This window comes from Zonotrichia albicollis, chromosome 27 (genome assembly GCF_047830755.1).
Source record: "Zonotrichia albicollis isolate bZonAlb1 chromosome 27, bZonAlb1.hap1, whole genome shotgun sequence".
NCBI lineage: Eukaryota > Metazoa > Chordata > Aves > Passeriformes > Passerellidae > Zonotrichia > Zonotrichia albicollis.
The window spans coordinates 984,613-1,012,128 of record NC_133845.1 but is presented as its reverse complement, the minus strand read 5'-3'; the positions used below and the strand labels follow the sequence as shown (position 1 = coordinate 1,012,128).

The following is a 27,516-nucleotide window of genomic DNA, read 5'->3' as shown; positions in this document are numbered from 1 at the left end:
CTGTCCCCACATGAGCTGAGGAGCCCGTGCTGCCTCCTCACCCAAACCAGGGTGCCCTGGTCACCTCCTGTGCCTGTGGAGCTGGCTCTGGAATAGCAGCAGATGTGCACGCAAGCAAATGGCCCTTCGGAATTAACCTAGCCTGCCTCTTCCTTCCTCCCCCATATGTAGGTCCCCCGAGCATCCGCGCCATGAAGAACATAACAGCGGTTGCGGGTAGGGACACTTTCATCAACTGCAGGGTCATCGGGTACCCCTATTACTCCATCAAGTGGTACAAGGACTCTCTGCTGCTGCCCGATAACCACCGCCAAGTGGTCTTTGAGAACGGCACGCTGAAGCTGATGGATGTGCAGAAAGGCATGGATGAGGGAGAGTACCTGTGCAGCGTGCTGATCCAGCCCCAGCTCTCCATCAGCCAGAGCGTCCACGTCACCGTCAAAGGTGAGACAGAGGCTGGGGATGCTTCCCCTGGGTGGCTCCTCCAGGTTGTTTTTGGGGTCTCCACAGTGGGATGGAGGCAGAGGAGCACCTGCATGGCCAGGTGGTGGCTGTGCTCTGTGGTCACCAGGTGTGGCAGCTCAGTCCTCGGGAGCTGGCTTGGCTACCTGGTCCTGCCAGCTGCCAGCAGCTGCCCCGAGCCACGCCATATCCATTTCCCCTTACAAGTGATGGAGCAAGGATTTATGGTGTAAACATAACGTATTAAAACATCTAACCTTTGCTTGGATCACCTTCACCGATGTTTTTCTGTGTGTGCTAGCTTTTAAAAAAATAATACTCTCGGTCTTCCGAGCTCACAGAACATCTTAAAAGCTTCTCCAGGCCATCAATTATTCAGCCCCATTGAGGGAGCTATCAGTCCTAATGAATTGAGCCGGATGCATTCCCTCCCAGTGACTGGCTGAGATTGTGCTGGGAGCTCCCGGATCTCCCCTCCTCGGGAGTTGTGGGGTCGGCTCCTCCCGTCGCCAGCTCGGTGTTGGCAGTAAATCATTCAGACAAACACGGCGGCGCTGGGGACAGAGCCGGCCAATTGTCATCCTGCCTCTCACCCAGCGGGGGATTCGTGCACTGGATTTACTCTGATCCCCCTCCCTCCCCTCCCAGCCACCATTTTCTTATTAGGAATCAGGTTAGCGAGAGAGAGCATCAAGCTGATTAGAGATGCTACCACTTGATTAGCTAATGCTCTTCTCCCAGGCTCCCAAAGGGGAGAGGAGGCTGTGGGTAACCTGTCTGAGGGGGTGCAGGGAGGTCTTCTGGCCCCTGGGGTCTGCAGGACTTGGGCAGCCCTGCTTTTCTCACCTTGCATAAGTCCCCGTCCTTGTGGAGCCTCAGGGCTTGGAAAGAGGCCAGAGATGTTGGTCTTGTCTTGGGACAGGCAGGGCTGATGTGGGGAACACCATCTCAGGGCGTTTGTGAGCCCTTAAATAATGGGATTCGCCGGGAGGTGCCCTCAGAGGGTGCAGGATGCTGAAATTCAGCTCAGGATTTGTGTATCCTGGGAAGGAACTGCTACTGAGCCCTTCCCAGCGTGGATTTACTGCCTCGATTAGTGGCTGGTGACGGGCTGAGGAAGGTGAGCAGGATGGTGCAGCACGGGCCAGACGTCTTCATTCCCCTGCTGGAGATTTACACCCATTCCCACTGGCTGAATTCCTTGTTTTCCTCTGCCCCTGGATGAAAGGCCTGTGGAAAAGAATAGCAAAGGCCCTAGCAGAGAGTCAGGGAGTGAATAAACATAACTGTGTAGCACAAGGAGCGCGGGCTGGCGTGGAGCACCATAAAGCTTTAACAGCCCCAAGTGCCTGGTCACCACGTGAAATGGCACCAGTGAGTTATGCAGCTCCTTCCAATCTCACAGTAAAAGCTTTACAGCTCCTTCTGGCACTGCTCCCCCCAGGAACGGGGATGTGCAGCCCTGTCCATGGGGCCCCATCCCCATCTCGTGCTGAGGGAAGCTCCCGCCCATTTGTAGCTGCTGCTACAGGGACCCCAGGATCCCAATTTCAACCCTCCCTGCTCCCCAGGGCTTTGCTGGTCAGGATTGCTGCTGGGGCCTCTTCCCTGCACTTCCCCAACAGCACAATCCAAAATCCAGCCTCTTCCAAGGTGCCCTGACAGCTCCTTCTTCCTGCAGACATCTTTGAAGGTTTTAATTAATCCCCTGTGTGTTGGTGCTGTCCTGGGGCTCTTACACAGCCCTGCTCAGGTGGCTGCAGAGTTTTGGGGAGCACGGGACTGACACAATGCCAGGGCACTGTGGGGTGATGCTTCACCCCATGGGAAGGCAGAGGCTGCTCACAGGGTCACCTCTCTCTGCACTGGAGCTGCTGGGATGGGCTCTGTGGTGGCACCATGGGCAGGGTGCTCCAGGCTGCGGGCAAGTGAGAGTCTGGAAGCTCTGGAGAAAGGAGAATCACGGTGGGAAGCGGTCTGGGAAGGAAAGGGGAGTTGTGAGCTCGGTTTGTGGGAAGCTGGAGCGGGGAGAGCGGCTGGAGGGGCGTGCTTGGGGAGGCGTGGTCCACAAGCCCATCCCCGCTCTGCACTAGACTGCAGTGCATTCCCAATTAATTATTCATTAATTATGGAAAACAGGCAGCGCTGGCTCCATGGCTGTGGCAGCTCGAGCCACGTTGCTGTCACAGGCAGAGGGACAGGCCAGCCCTGCCTGTACCTGCCTGCCTAAGGCAGGGCCTCCCACCTGGGGCACAGTGACAGCCTCTGCCTGCCGTGCTCTGGACCAGGCAGCAGTGATACCTGAGTGACCCGATGGGCTCAGGGTGGAGGTGGGAGCCCAGGGAAGTGCGTGGGGGTCCAGGGAACTGCCCCTGCTCCCTGCTCCCTGCTGCTGAAGGGACAATTGGCAGGCTGCTAATTTAATTATGGAGACTGCAGAACGAGGATCTCATCTACCAGGTGCTGAGCCTTGTTAAGGTAATTGTCTCCCTCTCTCCTCTTTCTTCCCCCTCCCACATTGCCAGAGATGCTGCTGCAGTTGCCTAATTAAGTTATCAGAAAGATAATGGCTGGTTCTGAATCCAGCACCTTTAAGAAAAGCATCCATCTAATGAAGGCTTTTCTGGGAGTGGATAAATGCTGAGGTGGAATTTCGGGGGCCACGTGCTGGGGGTGGCTGGGCTTTCCCCACTGCAGGGTCAGCGTTTCTCCATCCCACTCTCAGCAGGGTGGCCCTGCCAGATGGGAGAAATCTCCCTGCTGTTCTTGGCTGGGTGGCACCTCCTGCTGTCCCCTGGCCTTGTTCTGGTGGAATCAAAGCCTGTCTCGGTTTCTGGGCTGCTTCTCCTCCCGGGACAGCATCTTCCCCAAGCCCCTCTGCAGCCCATCCCCTCTCAAGGAGGGCTTTCCTGGGATGGGCTCTCCAGCATCCTCCTCCTCTCCCCTCGACAGTCCCTCCTCTGATCCAGCCCTTTGAGTTCCCGCCAGCCTCCATCGGACAGCTCCTCTACATCCCCTGCGTGGTGTCCTCGGGGGACATGCCCATCCACATCACCTGGAGGAAGGACGGGCACGTCATCCTCTCTGGCTCCGGGGTCACCATCGAGAGCAAGGAGTTCATGAGCTCCCTGCAGATCTCCAGCGTGTCCCTGAAGCACAACGGGAACTACACCTGCATCGCCAGCAACGACGCCGCCACCGTCAGCCGGGAGCGGCAGCTCATCGTGCGGGGTGAGCCCACATCCCACATCCCCACATCCCACCTGGTGCTGCTGGGAGAGGGAGGGAGGGAGGGCAGCACAGCAGCAGCAGGGGGAGTTTGGGAGGGTGGGGAGCAAGGCTGAGCTGGGAATCAATGCCACCCCCGTGCCCAAAGGCAGTGGGGAGCTGTAGGGGTCTGATGGGGATTTTCCTGCAGTGACCGTCCTTCCTCCCAAACTCCACAGTGCCTCCTCGCTTTGTGGTCCAACCCAACAACCAAGATGGCATTTATGGGAAAGCCGGGGTGCTGAACTGCTCCGTTGATGGGTACCCCCCTCCCAAAGTCATGTGGAAGCACGCTAAAGGTAGGGATGGGTCACAGCACATGTGGGGATGTCAGTGCACTGGGGAGAGTCCTTTGGGCACGGCCACCCCAGCTCTGAGCCTTGTGAGAGCTGCTCAGCTCAGCTGAGCTCTGTGCCTCTGTCACTGCCTCCTAGGAAGCGGCAACCCCCAGCAGTACCACCCCATCCCCCTGACGGGCCGCATCCAGATCCTGCCCAACAGCTCCCTGCTCATCCGCCACGTGCTGGAGGAGGACATCGGCTACTACCTCTGCCAGGCCAGCAACGGCGTGGGCACCGACATCAGCAAGTCCATGTTCCTCACCGTTAAGAGTAGGTACCCAGGGCTGTGCCACGGGGCATCGTCAGGGCACAGGGTCACAGCAGTGACCTGGGCAACAGAGATGGGCACAGTGAGGGTGGCTGTGGGACACGGGGTCACCAGCAGAGCCTGGTCTGGCACTGCCTCCCTCTCTGTTCTGAGAGCTCCAACCACACTCACCGTGCTCCAGCCCCGGCCCCACGCATCCCCACGATCAATGCAGGGCACGGGAGGGCATCGATTCCTCCCCTCCAGGGACCCGCTTCCCTTTTGCTATTAAACACACTTTGTCTTTAATAAAACCAGGCAATCAATCTACATCATCCAGGAGGAAAGGAAATAGCTGGGCTGCTTTGACAGGGATGGGCTGGGAAGTGTTGTTAGACACCGTGTTTGAACTGTGTGTGTTATTGGATTGCTCTCCCGTTGCTATCAGCAGAATGTATAATTGCCAGCTCCCTGTTAGTCATTGGGCTCGTTGCTGCTGGGAGCATTCAGACCTCCAAAAGGAGGTGGTGGAGGGGGTCCAGAGCAATCACCCTCACTCCTCCTGTCTCCAGGAGGGGCTGCGGTCAGGATTGGGCTCAGAAGGACTAAACTTTGCCTTGACCATTCTGGGAATGAGGCAGTGAGCACGCTGTGCCAGAGGGGATGGAGGCTGCTGGTGAAGCCATGAGAGCCACCATGCCCTGCTTGCCCATCCAGGGTGCTGTGGGCAGAGGGGATGTGCAGCCCTCTCTGGCCACCACCATGCCTTGGCCTCCCTCCCCTGCCTGGTGTCACCATCAGGCCCTGGCCTCCCTCCCAGCCTGGTGCTTCCTTCCCTGACACCAGCAGCTGTTTCTCTCAGGGGCTTCTCCCCTCCCCACGCAGCCTCTGCCTTCCCAGGTTCCCGCTCCCCTGGCTGTCAGCTGTTTAATTTATCCCTGCCACTGATGAATCAAACCCAGCCACTTCAAACAAGGCACTTCAATGAGTGCAGGTACAAAGTCGAGGCGATTAATCCCGAGCGAGCACGCCAAGCCTGGGAGCCCGGGCTGGTGCCGTGTCCCTGCTAGCTCCTGTAATTGCATCCCAGGACAGGTTGCTTGCTGACTTGAATAGCACATAACCTTATTATGCGAGTGCTTTTGCATCTCCCGGAGCCCTCGGAGCCCTCGCTGCCTTTGAAAAGGTTTGGATGAATAGGTACACCAAGCGCCACAGCCAATTAAGCGTTAGATGGGCTCTTTGTTTTGTTTCATTTTGGGGTTTTTGTTTGTTTAGCGAAATGTCAGCCCAATTAAAGGGAGATCAGCACTGGCTTTCCCTGAAAGTCAGGCCACTGCGGACTGAGTTAAATGAGAGTTAATCAGAACCCAAACAAAGCGTGCTGGCGGTCAGCAGGGGAGAGGGCAGTGCCACAGCCAGCTGGTGTCACACGTCCCCTGCCCTGGTACCACGGCCAGGAGTGAGCTGGGACAGCCAGGTGACACACTGGGCACTGTGTGCCTCAGTTCCCTGGGCTGGGCACAGCCAGCAGCAGCTGGGTGATGCTTTTGTCAGGGGGTGGTGGATGGGGAAAGCCACCAGATTTGCTTGGGAATGTCACCCACGGGGTTGAGGCTTTCCTGTCCCTGGGTGCCAGGGCCTCTGGGCTCTCAGCATGGCAGCCTGTCCTTCCTTCCCTGCTTTGGGAGGGAACTCACCAGCCCCCAGAAGGTGAGGAGTGCAAGGTAGGGAGTGCTGGAATATCTGAGCGTGTGCCCCGGGGCACAGCAGGCTGGGCTGGGCGCAGGTGAGGAGCCCAGCAGTGTGTGATAAATGCCATTTAGCACATGGCTGCACACCTGCCCGGGTGTCAGGAGCATGTGGGATGGGCACAGTCACATCCCCCGGGGTCCTGCCCGCTGTGCCAGGGCAGCAGCACCCTGGGCACAGGGGAGGGGGCTCCTCTGCCCGCTCCGTGCCAGCACCTCAGTGCCAGGGGTCCAGCCAGGGGGCAGATAGAGGGGTCTCTGTCCGTGGTCATGGCACAGCCCTCTTTGGAAGTTCTCTGCCACACATCGCGAGCATAACTGATTGCTTCCATGCAATTTGAATTAATCTCATGCTTCAGGTGAAACTCAGCTAATCAGTGTAGAAAGGAAGCTGAGACGGGTGCAATCAAATTAACATCACAGAGCCAGCTCCAAACAAGAAAGAGGGGGGCGAGGGAGGCAGGCACAGCCCTTGTCACCCTTGTCACTGTTCTCATTCAGTTGTCACCAGCGCTCTGCCAAGCGGCTCGTGCCCCAGCCGGGTGTGGGATGGCAGCGTGCTCTGGCTGTTGGCTCCCTTTGTTCCCAGGCTTGTCTCTGCCCAGCCAAGGGGACCAACTCTGGTTGTGGTCTTGTTAACAAGGCCATGGGCACAGGGAGAGGCTGGGTGTGTGCAGTGCCCTGGTAGGCACAGAATGGAGGGCACAGGAGGCGTTGGAGGTGAGCTCTCCTCGAAGGAAGCCTGTCTGCGCAGAGTGAGCTGTGTCTGATGCCACATTATGGATGCCCTGCACCCAGGAAGGGATCACAGACTGGTCAGGAGCAGCCCCCAGCCACCTGTGGAGGTCCCTGCAGCCAGTCCCAAGCAATGTGGTCCCTCTGCAAGCTGCAGAGCTGCTGCAGGGCAGGTGTTAGGCACCAGTGCCCAATCTGTGCTATCCTCACAGCTGCTTGGGGTTTTCTGGGGGTTTGTTGTGATCTTTTCCTGCTCTGGACTACGTGCAGCTCCCGTGGGACCCTGGCAATTGAGAGAAGTTGATATGTTTACATCCAAGGAGCTGCTTTTAATCAAACATCAATAAGTGCATTTCAGTGAAGCAGAGCCTGAAACAGAGCTCCTCTCCCGGGGCTTCTGCTCTCTGCTGGGAAGGGGCCGGTGCAGCCAAGGCTGCTGCAGCCCTGAGGGGCTGTCCTGCCCCTTTGGCCCCACAGCCTCACACCCTCTGCTGCTGCACTGCGCTGAATGAGGGCTGGGTGCAGGGACCACATCCCCAGTGTCCCTGTTTGACAAATAGCAGGGTGGCCCCTCAATGGTTTTCCATGGCAGGAGAAGGGGACAGTGGACAGGAACCTGGCAAGGCGTGCCAGGACAGGGTGCTGAGCCCCTCCTGCAGCTGTGTGTGCCCTTGTGCTGTGCTGGGCAGTCAGCCCTGCCCTGGGGAAAGTGCAAGAGCCCCTGGCTGTCCCTGTGCTCTGTCCTCACCCCATAGGACACGGGATGCTGGGATGGGACAGTCCTAACCCTCACCCTAACCTTTCCCAGGCCTGCCTCTGTCCCTGTGTGTCCCTGACCTGGGGCTGAGGCTGTCAGAGCTGTCAGAGCATTGGGGATGGGACAGGGCAGAGTTTGGAGAAGTCTTGGGCTGCTTCTTGTGCCCCTTGGTGGTCCAGGCTGTGCTGCCACAACATCCCTGCTCTTTGCCATCCCCTGCCAACTCAGAGTGCTGTGCTCCCCTTGGGACAGGATTGTCACACAGGCACCAAGCTGGGCACTGCACTGTCCTGCACCCCACAAACTCCAGCAGCTCAGGAGGAAAGGTTTCCTTCGCTGTTAATTGAATTACATTGCCACAGAAAGCCAAGGAGTCGTAGCTCATTAGAGCCTCTTGTGTCCCATTAGAACAGTGTGTGTTGCCTTTGCGGATTGTCATTATCATACATTACTGCAGGACTCAGCACTGCTGTTTGTTTATGCATTACATTTTTTTCTGCTTACCCAGCCTGCCCTCGGTCCCCCAGCCCGTTCCTCCTGTGTGCTGCCTGCCACATCCAGCCCACTGTATGGCACTGGGGTGGCACAATGAGCTTGGCTCTTGGAGCAGGGATGAGCCAGGCCAGGGATCAGTACAGCATCCCCAGATCAGCTGTCCCCATCTGTGCTGCACCCACCGCTCGAGCACCTCTGGGTTCTGCACCCCTGCCAGGTGGTGACCATGGCACAGGGTGTCCCCACCAGCCCTGTTTGTATATTGGGGTAGCTATGGAAAAAAAGTCATCTCTGGCATCTGCAATGCAAAGGCGGCCTTGCTGATGGGAAATCACACTCTGTATTCTGCCCAGGTTTATACGAGTGAATTATGCAAATCCGTGATGGAAAACATTCTTCCTCTCATCCTCGGGAGTGTAAAACCTTAGTCAATAATTCATACCCGCACGTCTCAGACTGGAGGCTTTCTCTTCATTATAGTGTGCACTTGGTTATTTGTCTTTCACGTTTTATTGTCTACCCCGGTGTAATGCTATGCATTATAAAATTTATCTGCTTCATTATTTTATGATCCTGAGCTGTATAATGCAGCGCGACGGTTCCGCTCGGGGCTGCGCGGCCGCTCGGTGAGCGCCGCGTCCTCGGCGGCTCCGTGGGCTCTGCGGGGCCTGGCAGCCACAGGTGGCACCTGCCCGTCCCCAGGGCACACGGGTGACGCTTTGCCTCCCCACAGTCCCGGCCATGATCACCTCCCACCCCAACACCACCATCGCCATCAAGGGCCAGACCAAGGAGCTGAACTGCACGGCGCGGGGCGAGCGGCCCATCATCATCCGCTGGGAGAAGGGGGACACCGTCATCGACCCCGACCGCAACATGCGCTACGCCATCACCACCAAGGACAACGGCGACGAGGTCATCTCCACCCTCAAGGTGAGGGCCGGGCGTCCTGCACCTGCCTGGGCTCCCAGGGGTCTCGCTGGGTGTGGGAGAGGAGAAGAGGAGGAGCAGGGAGGGTGTGGTGGTCCCCAGGAGCGTCACAGAGCTGGGCACTGCACTGAGCTCCCTGAGTAGCAAAGCTGAACCCAGAGGGGAGTTAGGAGTGCAGCACTGTGGTGGGAGCAGGCAGGGGTGGCAGGGCACAGTGCTGGTGCAGCTCAGTCTGAATTGGCTCCTCTCCCTGGAACACTGGCAGCTGAAACCAGCCGACCGCGGGGACTCCGTCTTCTTCTCCTGTCACGCCATCAACTCCTATGGTGAGGACAGAGGCCTGATCCAGCTCACTGTCCAAGGTACTCCATCCCCCCTGCCTGAGCCCTGCAGTGCAAAGCCTTGCTGAGAGAGTCCCCCTGCTCCTGGGGCCCTCCTCTGCCTGTGTCCCTAACCTGCCTGCGTGTCCCCAAGAGCCCCCTGACCCGCCGGAGCTGGAGATCCGCGAGGTGAAAGCCCGGAGTATGAATTTGCGGTGGACGCAGCGGTTCGACGGCAACAGCATCATCACTGGCTTTGATATCGAGTACAAGAACAAGTCAGGTAGGTGACAGTGATGTCCCCTCCCCGTGGCACAGTGGGGCTGGGGGCTGGCCTGCACAGGCAGGTGTTGGGCTGCCCCAGCGGTGCCTCCAAGGGAATATTCTGCATCCCGGTTCCTTTGATGAAGAAAGGAGAGAGCAGCATTAATGAAATATGGTAATTTCTGTTGGATGGGAGCATTTGAAAGGGAATATTAAAAGAGACAATATTTGCAAAAAGTTGAACCCCAGCGCACAACAGCGAGAAAGAGAGAAGCAGCACCTCTCCAGGGGTACAAGAGCTGGAGGTGCCTGCTTGATCATGGCCCCCTCAGCACTGCAGGCCCTGCAGGGGATTCAGGCTCTGACCCTCCTGCCTCACTCTTCCAGATTCCTGGGATTTTAAGCAGTCTACACGCAACATCTCCCCGACCATCAACCAGGCGAACATCGTGGACCTGCACCCCGCCTCGGTGTACAGCATCCGCATGTACTCCTTCAACAAGATCGGGCGCAGCGAGCCCAGCAAGGAGCTCACCATCAGCACTGAGGAAGCAGGTGCCTCCCTGGGCTCCTGGTGTGGCTGCTGGGGATGGTGGGCAGGGGGGAACACGGGGGCTGAAGCTGGGTGAGGTACAGCCAGGGATATCCTGGTGAGGAGCTCCTGAACCTTCTCAATGTGCTGTTCCGTGTTTGTGTCTCTCAGCTCCCGATGGTCCTCCAATGGATGTCACCTTGCAGCCCATCACCTCCCAGAGCATCCAGGTCACCTGGAAGGTGAGTGAGGTTGGGATGCTGTCTGGGTTTTTTTGGGCTATGGGGGCTTGGCCAAATGCTGCCCCAGCTTGTCCAGAGACCCAGCATGTCACCAATGTCACAAGAATCAGGAAGAATTCTCCAGGAGAAAAGAAAACCTGGAGGCAGGGCAAGCAGCTCACCTTATTGCTCAGGGCTCTTATCAATCATGTTTTACAACAAGCTCATTATCTCATAGGGTGTCCGTGGGGGACCATGGGGCAGAGAGGATAAATATGTAAAAACTCAGGTGCTGGGTTGCAAAGTGTTTGAGCAGAGATCAATAAAACTTAGAATTGGATTTATTTTTCCAAAGCTGCCTAATGAAAAATAAAATTGATTATAAAGTTAGGACTTGGGAATGAACTGCTAAGTCAATAAATTTAGGGTTCCAACTTCTCCCCCCACCTCCCCTTAAGCACTGAAAAACAGATTAATGAAAAGTAAGATTCACTTGAAAGATAAGTCACTTCGTTTTAGGAGTATTTCAGAAAGATGGATCGCCCTGGCATTGTAACATAAATTTGCAATCAACCCTATTGATTTGTTAATGCTTCAGAGAAATATTGTTAAGATTGATCTCAATCTGGCCTCTCAGGCTGCCAGAATTGGGATTTCTGCTGCTCCAGCTGGGGACTGGTGCTGTCCAGGCAGCACTGTCCTCTCTGTTGGCTCTGGACCTTTTTTATGCCTATTTTGCCACTCAGTGAAAATTGGGGAGGGAAAACAACTTGAAAACCTTGGGAAAAGCCCCTGGAGAGAGGTGGTTGGGGCACGGAGCCCTGTGAGCCTCCCAGCCCTGTGACACTGCTCCATCCTGCCCTCGCTGTCCCCCAGGCCCCGAAGAAGGAGCTGCAGAACGGGGTGATCCGTGGCTACCAGATCGGCTACCGGGAGAACAGCCCGGGCAGCAACGGGCAGTACAGCATCGTGGAGATGAAGGCCACGGGTGACAGCGAGGTCTACACGCTGGACAACCTCAAGAAGTTTGCGCAGTATGGGGTGGTGGTGCAGGCGTTCAACCGCGCGGGCACGGGGCCCTCGTCCAGCGAGATCAACGCCACCACGCTGGAGGACGGTAAGGATGGCTCAGTGACCAAAGCAGGTCCAGCTCCCACCTGGGAACCCTCAGTGATGCCCATCCCATCACACAGGTCTGGGGTGGTGGCTGTGTGCCCTCACAGCTCCCTGGGAAGGGACAAGGAGCACAGCACTGTCAGGACAGCCATGGCGCTGGGTTTGTGGCACAGCTAAAGGGTGCAAGGTGGATCTTGGCACTGCTGAAGTGCCAGGCAGGTTTCCATCTGGGACACAGTCACTGATGGCCTCGGTCGTTTTAAAAACAATGAGGAAAAAGTTTTGCAGTGCGTTTGCTCAGCAGTTTTTCATACTTAATTAAGGCTCTCGTTAGCCTGTCAAACCGCGATCGTTTCCTGGCTGCATTAGCACTCCTCCCGGGGTATTCAAGGGCCCCTGTTTTAGCAATAGTGTCTTTTCCATAATTATATTACCTTCATTTTGTTCAAACGGACTATCTGTATTAGTTTATTATACTCCGTCCCTAATTACATGGTGCTTATATTTTTGCACCTAAGTAATATGAAACAATAATCATTTTCAAAGAGGATCGTTACGGTGATGTATTATCATTTAAATGCTCATAAAAATTAGAGTTACCTCTTGCGGGGCAATGGGATCTAATTACCTCGCATCCAGCCAACTCTCCCACTCTCCCCTCGCTGGAAGCATCCTCCCTGTCACCACCAGCACAGGGTTCACACCCACGTCACTGGCCATGAAAGAAAACTGCATGTTGGAGGCAGAGCCCTGCTGGGCAGGACTGGCTGAGGCCTTCCAGCAGCACAGCAGGGTCCATGTAGGTGCAGCCAGGGTGGCTGTGTGGGACCCAGCTCCTTCAGCCTGGCATCTCCATCCTCCTGCTGATTGTCCTCCTCATCCGTCCCCAGTTCCCAGCCAGCCCCCCGAGAACGTGCGGGCCATCTCCATCACGTCGGACGTGGCGGTGATCTCCTGGTCGGAGCCCCCGCGCAGCACCCTCAACGGGGTGCTCAAGGGCTACCGGGTCATCTTCTGGTCCCTCTACATGGACGGAGGTGAGCACACCTGGGGAGGGGGTGGCACAGGGGACCTGGGGGGCTCAGGGGCTGACAGACCCTTCTCCTGCAGAGTGGGGCGAGATGCAGAACATCACGACCACGCGGGAGCGAGTGGAGCTGCGGGGCATGGAGAAATTCACCAACTACAGTGTGCAGGTGCTGGCCTACACCCAGGCAGGTGATGGTGTCCGCAGCAGCGTGCTCTACATCCAGACCAAGGAAGACAGTAAGTGCCTCTGCCACCCGCTCAGGCCCAGGGGCTGGAGAGGCTGCTGGAGGACGGGGGAAACCCCCCGGTGTACAGCCATGGGCAGGGCATTTCCCTTTCCCCTTCTTTCCTTTTCCTTAAGTGCTGATATTTAAATATTTACACCCCGCCTGCCCTACTTTAATGCCATTAGCTCTCTAGCAGAGCATCCCTGGGCCTGTGTCCTAGGAAGTGCCAGATGCTGGGAGGGAGGCGCAGCTGGGCAGGGTACGGCTGACAGATTAAGGAGATGGCCATTAAAAGCCAATCATGATTTCTAAAGCAGAGCTTGGGCTGCAATTAACCCTCCTGCCTCTGGCTCACACGGGGACCAGAGCCACCCATGGAGAGGCGTCCTGCAGGCAGACCTGTCCCTGCCTGTGTGTGACGCCACCATCACAGCTGCTTCCCTGGCTGTGGCAGGGATGCCAGCCCCACAGCAGGCTGCTGCCACATCTCCCAGCTGGGCAGAGATCTTGGAGACCTCCTGGTACCGGCTCTGCAACATTCTCCCTCCTCAGTTCCAGGTCCCCCGGCTGGGATCAAGGCTGTGCCGTCCTCTGCCAGCAGCGTGGTGGTGTCGTGGCTGCCGCCAGCCAAGCCCAACGGCATCATTCGGAAGTACACCATCTTCTGCTCCAGCCCCGGCTCGGGGCAGCCGGTACGGGATGGGAGCAGGGCTGGGAATGGCCACAGTGTGCCAGGGAATGCTGGGCTGGCCAAGCAGGAACGGCAGGGAGAGCTGATGCCAGGCAGCAGCCGCAGCAAAGACCTCTTGGGGTGCACTGCGGAATTGTCCAAGGGCATCCATGGGCACTGTGCAGCAGGGATTGGTCCCATTGTCTCTGTTCCCATTCTTTGGCATCTGCCCTGCTCAGTGCCAGCTCCAGAGGGGGAAACATGCCAGCAGCTGACCAAAAATGAAATAGAAATCCAACCTGGCCCCATCCCTCCTTGGTGAGGGAGAGGTTGATGGGAGGTCTGCAGACTAGTGCTTATCAAAAGCTCCTTCTCAAACTCATTTCACTATCTGAGCCTCTGGTTTCCAGGGCAACATAATCTTTTCATCAAAGCAACTGGTAAAACCGCTGGGATCCGATATTGTTTTCTTGGCATCTTGTCAAAACTGTCATTTGGGTAAAAAAAATTATGTATACTATACAATATTCATATAGGTGCGTCTGCTTTGGGGTACATCACATCCGTGTCCCTGCAAGGGCACACGTGTGCCGACAGTGAGCACACAGGTACCTGCCAGGTCATGTTTTAATGGACCCATCCTGTGCTAAGGGGTCATGGAGCCCATTCCTGCCTGCTGCTGGCACGGTGGCACAGCCGGGTGGCACTCCTTGTCCTTGTGGCATTCGTGGGGCAGGGTGACTTTGTCCCCGCTGTGATGGAGACTGTCCTAATTTCTTGCACACAGCCAGCCCTGTCTGCAGGGCCCCCACAGGGCTGGAGCAGGCGATGCAGTGACCCCACATGGGTTTTGGGGACCCCTTTGCCTCTCATGGGTTTGGGCCATCCCAGTTGGGGTTGGCTCCAGGCTGGCACTGCTGCAGCTTGGCGGTGCCAGGCCAGAATCCTTTCCCGGGAGCAGGGATGCTCAGCCATCTGCTCCTGGGCTGCAGCCCGGCTCCCTGGAGGAATCACGACACCAGCCGGCTCTCCCCGGCATTGAGGGGTGTGAGCAGAGCCGAGCTGCTGCTCAGGATAAACCTGCGAGGGGCTGTGGGGTCTGTGCCGAGGCCATGGGCTGAGGGTCTCACAGAAGCTTCCCCTTCTCCCATGTCCCCTCCACAGGCTCCCAGCGAGTACGAGACCAGCCCGGACCAGCTCTTCTACCGCATCGCCCACCTGAACCGGGGCCAGCAGTACCTGCTCTGGGTGGCCGCCGTCACCTCCGCCGGCCGCGGCAACATCAGCGAGAAGGTCACCATAGAGCCTGCAGGCAAAGGTACAGCCTGGGGGGCTGCCAGCCTGGGGGGGGCACCCCTGCTGCTGTGCCCTGCCCTATGGCCTGCAGGGAGTGATGGCTGGGTGACCCCAGGGCAGAGGAGGGGCAGCACTGGGGTCCTGAGTCTCTTTACACCTCGGAGAATCTGCAAACCTAGGGGGATCTGTACACTTTGAGGGGGTCTGTACACCTCAGGGGGTCTGTACGCCTCGGGGGCCAGCCCCCCAGGCTGACCTCCTCCTTGTCCCCAAGCCCCCGCCAAGATCATCTCCTTCGGAGGCACCGTCACCACGCCGTGGATGAAGGACGTGAGGCTGCCCTGCAACTCCGTCGGGGAGCCCGTCCCCGCCATCAAGTGGACCAAGGACAGGTATGGAGGGGGCAGCCAGCCGTGCTGGGGGCTGGTGCCAGCCCTGGCTGTGCCACACACATGGCTGATGTGCCCCCTGTCCCCCTGGCAGCGAGGACTCTGCCATCCCGGTGACGGTGGACGGGCACCGCCTGATCCAGGCCAATGGGACGCTGGTGCTGCGCTCGGTGAAGGCCGAGGACTCTGGATACTACACCTGCACTGCCACCAACACCTGGGGCTTCGACACCATCATCATCAACCTGCTGGTGCAAGGTGAGGGCTCCGCCTCCGTGCTGCCCTGCACGGACACGCTCCATCCCCACTGCCCCGTGCCCGGGCTCTGTCCTGCACCAGGGGCTCCTGCTGGCCCAGGCATGAGTGCAAGGCCTCCTTGGCACTTCTGGGGCACAGTGTGGGGCACTCTGCATGTGTGAGGTGCTCATGGCTTTCCCTTCTCCCTAGTGCCCCCAGACCAGCCCCGCCTGACCGTCTCCAAGACCTCGGCATCGTCCATCACGCTGGCCTGGATCCCTGGGGACAATGGGGGCAGCTCCATCCGAGGTAGGGCTGCTGTGGGTGATGGGGCTGCTGCCAGCAGCTCATCCCAGAGCCACGACTGGTTCCATTCTCATGGAACACGTTTGCAGGCATTCTGTGCCATGTTTTTGTATCTGCACCTCTCCAAAATGCCTCAGAAATGCTCCAAAGTAAGGCTGATGCCTCTGAGCTCTTAGCAGGGGCTGCCAGCCCTGATGAGGGGTTTGTCAGGTGTTTTGGACAAGGTGCAGGGACTGATGTAGCTAAAGGAGGGCACATCACTGGGTGCTAAGGTGGTGATGGCCAGGGCCAGTCCCAGAGCTGCTCTGTGTCTCCTGGCATTGGTGCCACTCTGAACCCACCAGAGCAGGAGTTGTCCCACATCCCTGACAGGCTGGGGGCTCTGGGAGGGCTCCAGGAGCATCCCAGCTTTCCCAAGTCTCCTTTCTGCTCTGATTCATCTCATGAATTATAGGTTGAAACAGCTGCGTGCGGAGGGGGGAGCGGGGAGCGAGGAAGGAGACCTCGCTTACAATTAATTAAAAGCATGAAAGTAATTACAAGCAAATCTCCCCAGCCAGCAGCCTTTCACTCCAGCGGACTCTGTTGATAAATTTGGTTATAATTGGATTAGAAATATTAAAAACGCACCGCATGTACAAAATAAATAAATAAGCAGTGGCAGGCACCAGGGTGGGTGGTGTGGGGGTGCCAGGGCTGGTGTTGACACTGCTGGGAATCACATGCCCATGGCTTTGGGAAGCTCCTGGTGCCACCATCCACAGGGGATCCTTGGTGGTGGGAAGGTGTGAGAAGTGTCCCCACTGCTCTGCCCAAACTGGAGCTGGGTGTTCACAGAGCTCCTTCACCTGAACCCTCTGGCATTGTCACGGTGGTACCTGGTGGTGTTGGCACTGGGGCCATCCTGCCAGCCCTGCCTTGTGCAGCTTATTATGCACACAGCAAGGTAGGAAGCCTGCTCTTCCCTGCTATTTTTATTTGAGAATTGGCCGAATATCTTGCAGAAATAGCCAGACCTATCAGTGCACCAGGAAAGTTTGGTCAGCACAGCTGGGCAGCAGGGATGTGCTGTCCCAAGATGCCCCAATGCCCTTGTGGCTGTCCCTGTGTCCCCTGCTCTCCCTGGAAGCCCAGACCAGCCACCTCCAGGTGCCTTGTTGATGGCAGTGTAACAGGTTTGCTCATCCAGGACACAGTGTGCTTCCTAATACTCCTTATCACGGGAGAGGAGGCGGTCTGCAATGACAGAAGCAACTTCCCTGCAGCCTCCCGAGGGAGCTGCTTAATTCCGGCTTTCCCTTTATAGCCTCACACCAGTCAATCACAGCGTGTGGAAATGAGCAGTGGGGCCATCCTGGGCATGCTGGGGGCAGGCAAGGTGTGACCAGGGCGCTGGCAGAGCTCTCAGGAGGTTCTGGGTGTGCCCACACTCCTGCCTGGCTCTGTGTGATGGGCACAGCAGGCAGGTTCCACCACTGCTCCATGAGTGCAGAGTAGTGCAGGAATTGGTGTGTGATGGGTGCCCTGGCACTGCAAGGCTCTGCTAGATGTGGGCACAAGCTTTGTGCCAGCCATAACCCCTTTCCCTCACCCATGTGCCAGAGGTGACCCCCTCCTTGCACCCGCAGGCTTCGTGCTCCAGTACTCGGTGGACAACAGTGAGGAGTGGAAGGACGTGTTCATCAGCTCCTCGGAGCGCTCCTTCAAGCTGGAGAGCCTCAAGTGTGGCACCTGGTACAAGGTGAAGCTGGCGGCCAAGAACAGCGTGGGCGCCGGCCGCATCAGCGAGATCATCGAGGCCAAGACCCACGGCAGAGGTGAGCCTGGCCCCTGGTGTCCCTGCCCTGGTGTCCCTGGGTCCCCTCCCCACCCTCCTGACAGCTCCTGTCCCGCAGAGCCTATCGCCAGCTCGGGGCTATTTACAAATCACAAACAGGACAGGACTGCTGAGGAACATGCCTCGAGCTGTTTTATTTTCCAGCATCAGTCTCATTACATGGTTATGACAATGGGAAGATGCCAGCAGCTCACATCTCAGGCAGCAGACCAAGAACTCAATGTTACAACTCACTTTATAAGTTTTTTGACCAATCACACAAAGCAAAAGCACATTGACAGTAGTTCCATCCAACCACTATAAGCACATATACCTTTGGTTAAACAATGCTTGCTTATTTCAAATACAATACCTGCTTGTAAGCCTTAAAACACAATGCACAGAGCTCCATTATTAAGCTTCAAACTTCCTAATATCTTGCTAGATAAACTTTTCTGTAGCTTAGAGAGTTATTCTAGACAAGCATTAATACACAGACCATTGTTCTATTTGCCCTTGCTTTTCTACTTTTTGAACAGTTTTTCTGCTGACCTATCTCATGGCTGCTGCTTAGCTCTAACCACAGTTCTGCTGTCCCTGAGGCCTGCCTTTTGCAGCTTTCCCAAAACCCTCTGATTTTGTGGATTCCCACAGAGCCCTCCTTCAGCAAGGACCAGCACCTCTTCACGCACATCAACTCCACGCACGCCAGGCTGAACCTGCAGGGCTGGAGCAGCGGGGGCTGCCCCATCACGGCCATCATGCTGGAGTACCGGCCCAAGGGCAACTGGGTGTGGCAGAGCCTTCGCACCAACAGCTCCAGCGAGGTGTTCCTCACCGAGCTGCGTGAGGCCACCTGGTACGAGCTGCGCATGAAGGCCTGCAACAGCGCCGGCTGCGGCAACGAGACCGCGCAGTTCGCCACGCTGGACTACGACGGCAGTGAGTGGGGACACGGGCTGGGGGATTGACACCAGAGAGAGGGCACCTGGCATGCTGAGTGCCCACCCGCCCCTGCTCTGCCCTAGGCACCATCCCCCCGATCAAGTCTGCCCAAGGGGAAGGGGATGACGTGAAGAAGCTCTTCACCATTGCCTGCCCCGTGATCCTGGCCACGCTGGGAGTGGCCCTGCTCTTCATCATCCGCAAGAAGAGGAAGGAGAAGCGGCTGAAGAGGCTTCGAGGTGAGATGGGGTTCAGAGGCACAGCACACGGGACCCCAGATTCTGTTCCTCATTGTGCCCTAAACTGCTCCCTTACAAAAAACTTCTTGGTTTTTGTGTCTCCTGCACAGATGCAAAGAGTTTGGCAGAAATGCTGATCAGGTGAGTCTCACATCTGCCTGTGGCTGGGACTGGGTGGGCAGGCGGGGAATAGGTGGTGCTGGGGGTGGTCATGGCTGCTTTTAAGCCCGGGTACAGGCCTTGCTCAGACCTTCTCACACTCACACCTGTTGTGAGGGTTGTGGCAGTGACTCTGTGGCACAGCAGCCCAGTGCTGCTGGCTGCTCCTGCCTGCCCGAGGGTCCCAGCAGCCACACTGGAGCTTGCCAGGGCAGAGCTGAGCCCCGGGTGGGCTGGCTGGTGGCAATCCCCAGCCCGTGGCAGGCTGGAGCCGCCGGGGCTCTGTCCGGTAATGGGCGGGCCTGCGTCCCCTCTCACCTCACAGCAAGAATAACCGCAGCTTTGACACGCCGGTGAAGGGGCCCCCGCAGGGCCCCCGCCTGCACATCGACATCCCGCGCGTGCAGCTCCTCATCGAGGACAAGGAGGGCATCAAGCAGCTGGGTAAGCACAGGCAAAGCTGCCATCCCCTGTTCCCCAGAGTGCTGGGCTCCCATGGATGGGCTGTGGGCCAGCAGGTGCCTACAGTGCCTGGCCAGGGAGAGGTTTGAGATCCATTTCCCTTGCACAGGGGATGACAAAGCCACGATCCCGGTGACCGACACGGAGTTCAGCCAGGCAGTGAACCCCCAGAGCTTCTGCACGGGCGTCTCTCTGCATCACCCAGCCCTGATCCAGAACACGGGGCCCCTCATCGACATGTCTGACATCCGCCCCGGCACCAGTGAGTGTGTGGGGCCGGGCTGGCTGTGCTGGGGCTGTACGCACAGGGCAGGGGTGGGGGAATGTCCTCCAGCCCTGGCTGTGCCCAAAGGCAGCTGCTGGGGAGGCAGAAGGGATAAGCTGTGCTCCAGGGGGAGGGGACAGCATGCTGGGTGTGAGTGGAAGGGATTCACTGTGACTCTGCCGCCCTTGTGCCACAGACCCCGTGTCGAGGAAGAGCGTGAAGTCTGCGCACAGCACCCGTAACCGCTACTCCAGCCAGTGGACACTCACCAAGTGCCAGGCGTCCACCCCTGCACGGACCCTTACCTCGGACTGGAGGACAGTGGGGTCCCAGCATGGCATCACCGTCACTGAGAGTGACAGCTACAGCGCCAGCCTCTCGCAGGACACAGGTATGCAGGGCCACTGCCTCCCTGGCAGCAGTCTGCTGCTTTGGGGCGCACAGAGAGCCCAAACTGTGAGCTCAGGGTGACTGCAGAACTTATCAGTGGGGTTGTGGAGCCATGACTTGGTTCTGCAGGGTGATGCCCAGCTGTGGGTACAGATAGAATCATTAAAAAGCAAAGTGGTTTGGGTTGGAAGGGACCTCATTGCTCATGTTGTTCCACCCTTCCACTAGACCGGGTCGCTCCATGTCCCATCCTACCTGCCCTTGAAGGTGGCCAGGTGTACCCCAGCAGGGACAGCCTGGGCATTCCCATGATGTAGACAAAGCCATTCCCGTGCCAGGGAGAGCCCGCAGGTGGGTGACACATCCTCTCCCCACAGACAAGGGGCGGAACAGCATGGTCTCCACGGAGAGCGCCTCGTCCACCTACGAGGAGCTGGCGCGCGCCTACGAGCACGCCAAGCTGGAGGAGCAGCTGCAGCACGCCAAGTTCGAGATCACCGAGTGCTTCATCTCCGACAGCTCCTCGGACCAGATGACCACGGGCACCACGGACAACGCCGACAGCATGACCTCCATGAGCACGCCGTCCGAGCCCGGCATCTGCCGCTTCACCGCCTCCCCGCCCAAGCCCCAGGACAGCGAGCGGGGCAAGGGCGTGGCCGTGCCCATCCCGCACCGCGCCAGCAAGAGTAGGTTCCCGTGGGATCTCTGGGGGTCCTGCCCTTCCTCAGCGCCCCAGAGCTTCCCAAAATCCTTGGGAGCCCTTCCCAGTCCTGTGTTCCTCTGCATTCTTGGCATTTCTCCCCGTGCTGTAATGGTCTTCCTCTGCTGCTTGATGTTGTTCCCCATTTCTTGGTATTTCACCCTTTTGTTGGCATTCCATCTATTCCTTGGTAGTCCACCCAATCTTCGATATTTTTTTGCCCTGTTCCTTGGTATTTCTCCCCATTCTTTAGTATTCCTTCCCATACTTTAGTATTTTTTCCCCTGTATTTCACAGTTCCTTCTCATTTTTCAGTATTCCTTCCTATTTGGTAGCATTCCTTACTGTTCTTTCCACATCCCTCAATATTTCCCTTTTTTTTTTTTAAGTATTATTATTCTTTCCCATTTTCACTATCCCTAGCTGTTCTTTACTGTTCCTTCCCGTTCTTTAGGATTCCTTCCTATTTCTTGGCATCCCTACTGTTCTTTCCTCGTTCATTGATATTTTTCATTATTTTTTTGTTGTTTTTTAGTGTTCTTTTCCATCCTTTGGTGTTCCATGCTGTTTTCAGTATCCCTGGCTATTTTTTACTCTTCCTTCCCCTTCCTTAATATTCATTACCATTTTTTAATATCCATCAGTATTCCTTGTTATTTCCCCCCCCTCCATTTTTCAGCACTGCCCCAGACCCTCAGTACATTCCCCATTTTTTGGTGTTCTCAGTATTTTCCCTGCCTTGCTTTTATTATTTTTCAGTGTGTATCAGTATTTTTACCCTTGCTTTAGTGTTCATCAGCATTCCTTTGTATTCCTCTGTATTTCTCCCCTATCTTTAGTGCTAGAACCCCAACAATCTCCCACTCCCATGAGTTTTATTACCTCAAAATAGAAAAACACCTGGAAGATATATAAAAAATACATAGGTAAAAATTGATAGTTAATTTATTTACTGATTATATAACACACAATATAATGGGATCATCTTTCTCCTCAAATTAGACCACATATTTTTATGGCATTGTTTAAGTAGTACAGAGTATATTAGGTGTAACACTGTTGTAACCTTAAAAAAAAGGAATTTACAAAAGCTATAATAAAACATACAAGTTTTAAGGCAATACTGCTATAATAAAAGCAATATAAAACCTGCAAGAGACAATATAATAATGCAGGACTTATATATATATATAAAAATATATATTATATAATTTTAAATATATTTAACTATATATTTTTATATGTTTATTTCCAAATACATACATTTATATAAAATAAATTTATACATAATTTTATATTCTTAATATAGATTTTCTATATTGATATATAAATTTCTATATTTCATATAGCAATTTCTATATTTCCATACAAACATTTATAAATTAATATATAAGTTAATGTATACTTATATGTAAGTTTTATATATTTATATATAGATTAATAGACATATCTATATAGAAAAGTTTTTATATTTTATTATAGAAATTTATATGTATTTATATGGTGATTTATATACACATATATAAATATTATTTATCATATATTTATATTTTATTTATAATATTTATTTTATTTTATATAGTATATATATTTATTAAAATAGTGTTTCTATTTTTAATATAAAAGTTTATATATATATACACATAACCATTACTCCTAAAATTAAGGTCCTAATACATATAATCCCATATCTATATGTGCTGTATCCTATATTAACACCACAGATCCTGCAATACATTCTCTCCACATCCTGTGAAGAGAGGAACGTGCCCTTGCAGCACACACTGCACAATATATACAATTAAAGGAGTAATGCTCTATGCCTAGAGGTGTTATATATTGGAAATATAAAAGGCAAACTAATAACAGGCCTTTACATCTATGGACATATAAATCCTTAAATTAAGGCCCTACAGCTGGAGGTGATGCTGTAGAACACAAAGGGAGCAGTAATAGAACAGAAATAAAACCCTCTAACACCGATAACAGCCAATATAACAACACAGGTTATCCATACATAGACATAAAACCCCTAAATTAGGGCACTAACTATAGATGATGCCATAACACTGCACAGCAGCAGCTGTGGTTTGTGGCAGCACAGCCACTCACCTTGGCAGAGTAAAGCTGGGTGTGGGACACACCACATCCCTCTGCTGGGTGCTGGTGCAGGTGGGACACAGAGCATAAGGAGCATTTCTGTCCTTTACAGAATGGGATCTGTGCCTGTCCTGTGTCAGAACTTCAGCATCACGTTGTTGTTATTATTATAATACTGTCACACTGTACATTCAGCATTACTCACATGATAACATCTATCACTGTACATTCAGCATTATAATTAGCACTATTACATCATGATACATTACAGGACACTGTGTACAGCATTGAGCACTAGAGTTTGACACATCCCAGGCATTGCAGTGCATGGAGTGGGACAATTTTGGGATGATTACGTGACACATTCTTTATAGCACAGCGCGTTCTCTGCGGCACAACGCGTTCTCCCTCTACAGCAGGACCTGTTCTGTGTCGCACAGCACGTTCTCGATAGAACAACACGTTCCCTGTAGCACAGTTTCTCCATAGCACAGGTTCTCCATAGCCCAATGTGTTCTCTGTAGCACAACATATTTTCAATAGAACAGGTTCTCCATATTTTCAATAGCACAGGTTCTCGATAGCCAAACCGGTTCTCTGTAGCACAGCACGTTTTCAATAGAACACGTTCTTTGTAGCCCAACGCATTCTCTGTAGAACAGGTTCTCCATAGCCCAATGTGTTCTCTGTAGCACAGGTTCTCCCTAGAACAGCTTCTCCGTAGCCCAACTCATTTTCCATAACCCGTGTACTCCATAGCCCAACTCATTCTCCATAGCCCAACGTGTTCTCCATAACCCAACGTGTTCTCCATAACCCAACGCCAACACGTCCAGAGGGTGGGGGGCAATAGGGTCTCTCCAGAGCCTTACCTGCCTGCTCTTCTCTTGGCAGGTGACTACTGCAACCTCCCGCTGTACGTCAAGTCGGAGGCCTTCTTCCGCAAGCCCGACGCGCACGAGCCGTGCCCGGTGGTGCCGCCGCGGGAAGCCTCCATCCGCAACCTGGCGCGGGCGTACCACGCGCAAGCCCGGCACATGACGCTGGAGCCCGGCGCCAAGCCCCTGGGGCTGCCTCCCCCGGCCTCCGCCGCAACCACCTTACCTCAGAGGACTCTCCCCATGCCCGGCCCGGCCGGCCCCGCGCCCGCGCCCGCCGCTGGCACAGCCCCGGCTCCCCCCGTGCCCGCCGAGCCCCCCGTGCCCGCCGGTGCCGCCGCCGAGGCGCGGGTGCCCACGCACTCCAAAGTGGGGGGCTCCAGGGACTCGCTGCTGGAGATGAGCACGTCGGGGGTAGGCAGGTCTCAAAAACAGGGCGCCGGAGCCTACTCCAAGTCCTACACGCTGGTGTAGGGCCGACGCCGGATGCTGCTCGTTTCCCCGCGCCGTTTATATTTAATTAACAAACTTGTACATAACGGACTCTTTTGTATAAATGAAGCTATTTTCTTCTTCTCCGAACAGAAAAAGAAACCAGGGCACAAAGAATTTGATGTTACAGATTTAAAAATATAATATATATGTAAACATATATATATATTTCACATCATTTTGAAAGGGGCACAAGGAAAGACTCAGCGACTTTTTTTTTTTTTTCTCTCCCTGATCTTGTCGGTGGTTTTAAAAAAGGAACGTCTCCGAGACATTGCATGCTATTTTACTGTTCTGAAAACAGCAGGAGTTGCTTCAATTTGCAAATGCTTATGTGTTAATACCTTTTTCTATGAAAAAAAACCCAGCGCTGTGTGCAATAAAGGTTATGTTTATATGTGGGGCGTTTGTGAAGTGAGCAGGGAATCAGGCAGAGCAGGGCTGGGGCAGGAGGATGAAGAGGGACAGCTCAGGACAGCCAAAGTACAGAAATACTAAGAGAAGGGGTTGAATATTAAAGGATAATGAGACAATTAGCCACCTGCAGAGCTGTGGGGCAGCAGAAGGGTCAGGAATTGGAGCAGGGTCCTGGGAACGGTTCCATTGAGAAGGAGTGTGCCCACAGGACTGAGAGAGCAGCACCAAGTCCAGCTCCAGCCCAGGACAAAGCACAGTGCCAAACAGGAATCCTGGCCCAGCTCCGGAGGGGTGAACGGCTGCCCAGACCCTTGGGAGCCACAGCACAGCTCTGGCAGCTCACCTGGTAAGTGCAGGGTGACTCCAGCATCCAGCAAGGCACAGCAGCTCCTCCAGGCAGGTTTTGCTCTCTGGGATGTGTCCCAGCCCCAGCTGGGAGCAGCAGAAGGAGCCTCGCTGTCCTTGGTCACACTGGAACGCATCGTGGTGGATCCAGAACAGCCTGGAGCCTGGGGAATGCAGCACAGAGCCCTGCCCCTGGTGTCTCTGCCTCCTGAATCCTGGTAAAACCTCCTGCTCAGGTCAGCACAGGTGCCCCAGGACACAGGGCAGCACAGAGAACCACCCAGCACCACCTCACGCCAAAATTTGTTATTATTTTCCCTTTAGTTTTCACTGCCAGCCACACCAAAATCAGACCAAAGAAATGCTGATGCTACTTCATCCCTTTCATACAAGGTTGTGAAAACAAGAGCACTTGAAACGCCAGGGCTGCCCGCCCTCCTTACCTGCTCCAAAGGCAAAAAACCAAAAAACAGCTCAGGCCATTATTAACTCCTCAGCTACCCAAAGCAGAACTTCCCCTTTCTGAGGAGCTTCTGGTGCTGTCTGAGGTGTAGTTAACTAACTGCACTTTCATTTCTTTTTTCCTGTAATTTATAAGCTCAAGTTTCCATTACTTTCCCATCCATGCAGGCTACCAGCTGGGTCCAGCTCTTTCCTTACAAACAGATCCATTTCCTATTTTAGCCCAAAGCAGTTGGAGTATCTACACACAGATTTGTACCATTCTCTCTTTTTTTTTTTTTTTTTTTTTTTGCTCTTGACAGGGTTTAATTCATCAGCTATAATCAAGCACTGCAGAGGTCATTTTTTTCAACCTCTCTCTCTCCTTGATATTTTTTTTTCTTTTTTAATTGGAGTACCCAAATTAAAATGACATGCAAATACAGTGATGTTACTGCAGCTCTGCAGTGCCCTTCCCAGCCTGCTGGCACGCTGGCCAGCAATCCTCCTTTGCCATCTGGTCCTTCCTAACCAAGGTAACTCCTGGAATCCTGCAGAGCAGGAGGTGCCTTGGCCAGAGCCTGGCAGCTGTTCACCTCTGGGGCTTGAGAAACAAGCTGCTGAGACAATTTTTTGTGCCCATTTTTTATAATTTTTGGCCATTATTCAGGCGCCACTCAGAGCCAACCTCTGTCAAGGAAGATCCCATGTGGAGAGGGGCACCACCCTCCCCAGCCAGGCTGGTGGGGAGGCATCAGAGCACATAACATCTATAAACCATTACACAACACAGGTTCTAAAGAAAACCAAGTGCCCAGCCCTTAAACCAGGGTCACAGCCAGGCAGCACCTCCAAAATACCAACCCCAGGCTTAGAATAGAAATAGAAGGGGAAAACAGAATTAAAAATAGAAGAGGCAAGAAAAGGCAAGCGTGTTCAGCCGTGAGAGTAAGCAGATTAGCAAGATAAAAAGAGGAACAGATTAACAGAGATTAATACAACTTTATTGGAATTGGCTGGTACAGATTTCCTCCTACATCTCAGCAAGGATCCCCCCCTTCCCTTCCCCAGCAGGCACCAGCCCTGGCCCTGCACAGTTTAACACAGCACAAGTTTCCAGCAGTGCCCCTGAGCCCCTGCCACCTCCTGCTCCCAGGGAGCCCCCTGCCCTTCACCACAGCAGGATGGGAAGGAGAACAGCCCCCTCAGCTCTGCCTCCCATCAGCAGAGAAGCCCCAAGCTCAGGAATGCCCCAGAGGGGCAGGCCAGGGGCTGGGTGGGCTCCAAACCCAACCCCAGCATTGCCAGGGGGCGGTCAGGGGAAGGAAAGGGGGGTCCCCCTCAGGACAGAGAGGCCCTGCTCTGGAACCAGGACACCCCAAGGAAAGGTAAAAGCAGCTCCCAGCTCACCTCCTGCTCCCCTCCCCACCTGCAGCACGTTCCCCTGGCAATGCCCCACCCCAGGCTGGCCCCACACACCGAGCAGGGGACAAAGGCAACTGTTCCACCCAGCTCCAGAGGCAGAGTGGAGGAGCTGGAGGCACAGGGGAGGGTCCTTGGGGTCAAACAAGCCCCAGCTGGGCAGGGGCCAGCCTGCACAGGCAGACCTCCTCCCACCCCCACAGCTGCTGGGGCTCACAGCATCACCCAAGGGCTGGCCAAGCTGCCAGGTGTGCTGTCACCTGTGTGCCCTGTCCCCAGCAGCTGTGGCCTGGCCCACGAAGTGATGCTGTCTGGGGAAGGACTGAGCAGGACAGAGAACTCCCTGTGAGCACCAGCACAAGGGCAGGAACCTACACCTGCAGCAGGAGCTACGTACGGGGGGCAGGCTCACAATCACCACGGCCCCAAACGCCTCTGGGGTACAGAACACACAAACAGGAGGGACAGGGCAGGCCACAGGGGGCTGCTGTGGCTACTTCTTCTCCTGCTTCTGCTGCTGGTACCTCCTGAAGTGGGTCTGGATGGTGATAGCTGCCCTCTCAGATGGGTCAGTGACCTTGCTCTCCTTGCTGCCATCGGGGCTCACATCACCTGGGGGGCAAACAGAGCATCACAGTGAGCACAGACAGTGCCAGCAGCCCTGAACAGGCTCTGGCATCACCCCCACGGGGTCAGTGGCCTCCCCATTCCCCAGACAGGACAGCTGTCCTTGCTGCAGGGCTCACAGCATGAAACCACAGCTCTGCCGGCTCCCAGGGACATCCCAGGGCAGGAGGAGCAGGAAGCAGGAGGCACAGCAAAGCCCAGCCTCCCTGGCAGGGCTAAGCCC

The 27,516-nt window shown here is 55.0% G+C and overlaps 1 protein-coding gene across 2 annotated transcripts in view; it reads left to right on the top strand.

The window, feature by feature from the left end:
• The window catches only part of DSCAML1 (DS cell adhesion molecule like 1), a 96,626-nt gene extending 72,188 nt beyond the window's left edge, over positions 1 to 24,438 (top strand). Inside the window, exons 8-33 of one of the 2 annotated variants that reach the window (XM_074559476.1) lie at positions 172 to 444; positions 3,415 to 3,693; positions 3,909 to 4,028; positions 4,164 to 4,340; positions 8,789 to 8,988; positions 9,251 to 9,347; positions 9,460 to 9,588; positions 9,957 to 10,124; positions 10,273 to 10,343; positions 11,199 to 11,439; positions 12,329 to 12,475; positions 12,549 to 12,704; positions 13,247 to 13,386; positions 14,529 to 14,682; positions 14,935 to 15,052; positions 15,144 to 15,307; positions 15,497 to 15,595; positions 17,221 to 17,409; positions 18,063 to 18,350; positions 18,437 to 18,592; positions 18,703 to 18,733; positions 19,077 to 19,195; positions 19,323 to 19,475; positions 19,675 to 19,869; positions 20,246 to 20,557; positions 23,566 to 24,438. In XM_074559476.1, coding sequence (XP_074415577.1) covers positions 172 to 444; positions 3,415 to 3,693; positions 3,909 to 4,028; positions 4,164 to 4,340; positions 8,789 to 8,988; positions 9,251 to 9,347; positions 9,460 to 9,588; positions 9,957 to 10,124; positions 10,273 to 10,343; positions 11,199 to 11,439; positions 12,329 to 12,475; positions 12,549 to 12,704; positions 13,247 to 13,386; positions 14,529 to 14,682; positions 14,935 to 15,052; positions 15,144 to 15,307; positions 15,497 to 15,595; positions 17,221 to 17,409; positions 18,063 to 18,350; positions 18,437 to 18,592; positions 18,703 to 18,733; positions 19,077 to 19,195; positions 19,323 to 19,475; positions 19,675 to 19,869; positions 20,246 to 20,557; positions 23,566 to 24,023 — 4,634 coding nt within the window. In that variant the 3' untranslated portion in view covers positions 24,024 to 24,438. Of the gene's footprint in view, positions 1 to 171; positions 445 to 3,414; positions 3,694 to 3,908; positions 4,029 to 4,163; positions 4,341 to 8,788; positions 8,989 to 9,250; positions 9,348 to 9,459; positions 9,589 to 9,956; positions 10,125 to 10,272; positions 10,344 to 11,198; positions 11,440 to 12,328; positions 12,476 to 12,548; positions 12,705 to 13,246; positions 13,387 to 14,528; positions 14,683 to 14,934; positions 15,053 to 15,143; positions 15,308 to 15,496; positions 15,596 to 17,220; positions 17,410 to 18,062; positions 18,351 to 18,436; positions 18,593 to 18,702; positions 18,734 to 19,076; positions 19,196 to 19,322; positions 19,476 to 19,674; positions 19,870 to 20,245; positions 20,558 to 23,565 lie in introns of those variants that run through there. The other variant, XM_074559477.1, reaches the window with a different exon arrangement.
• Positions 24,439 to 27,516: the final 3,078 nt, after the last annotated feature.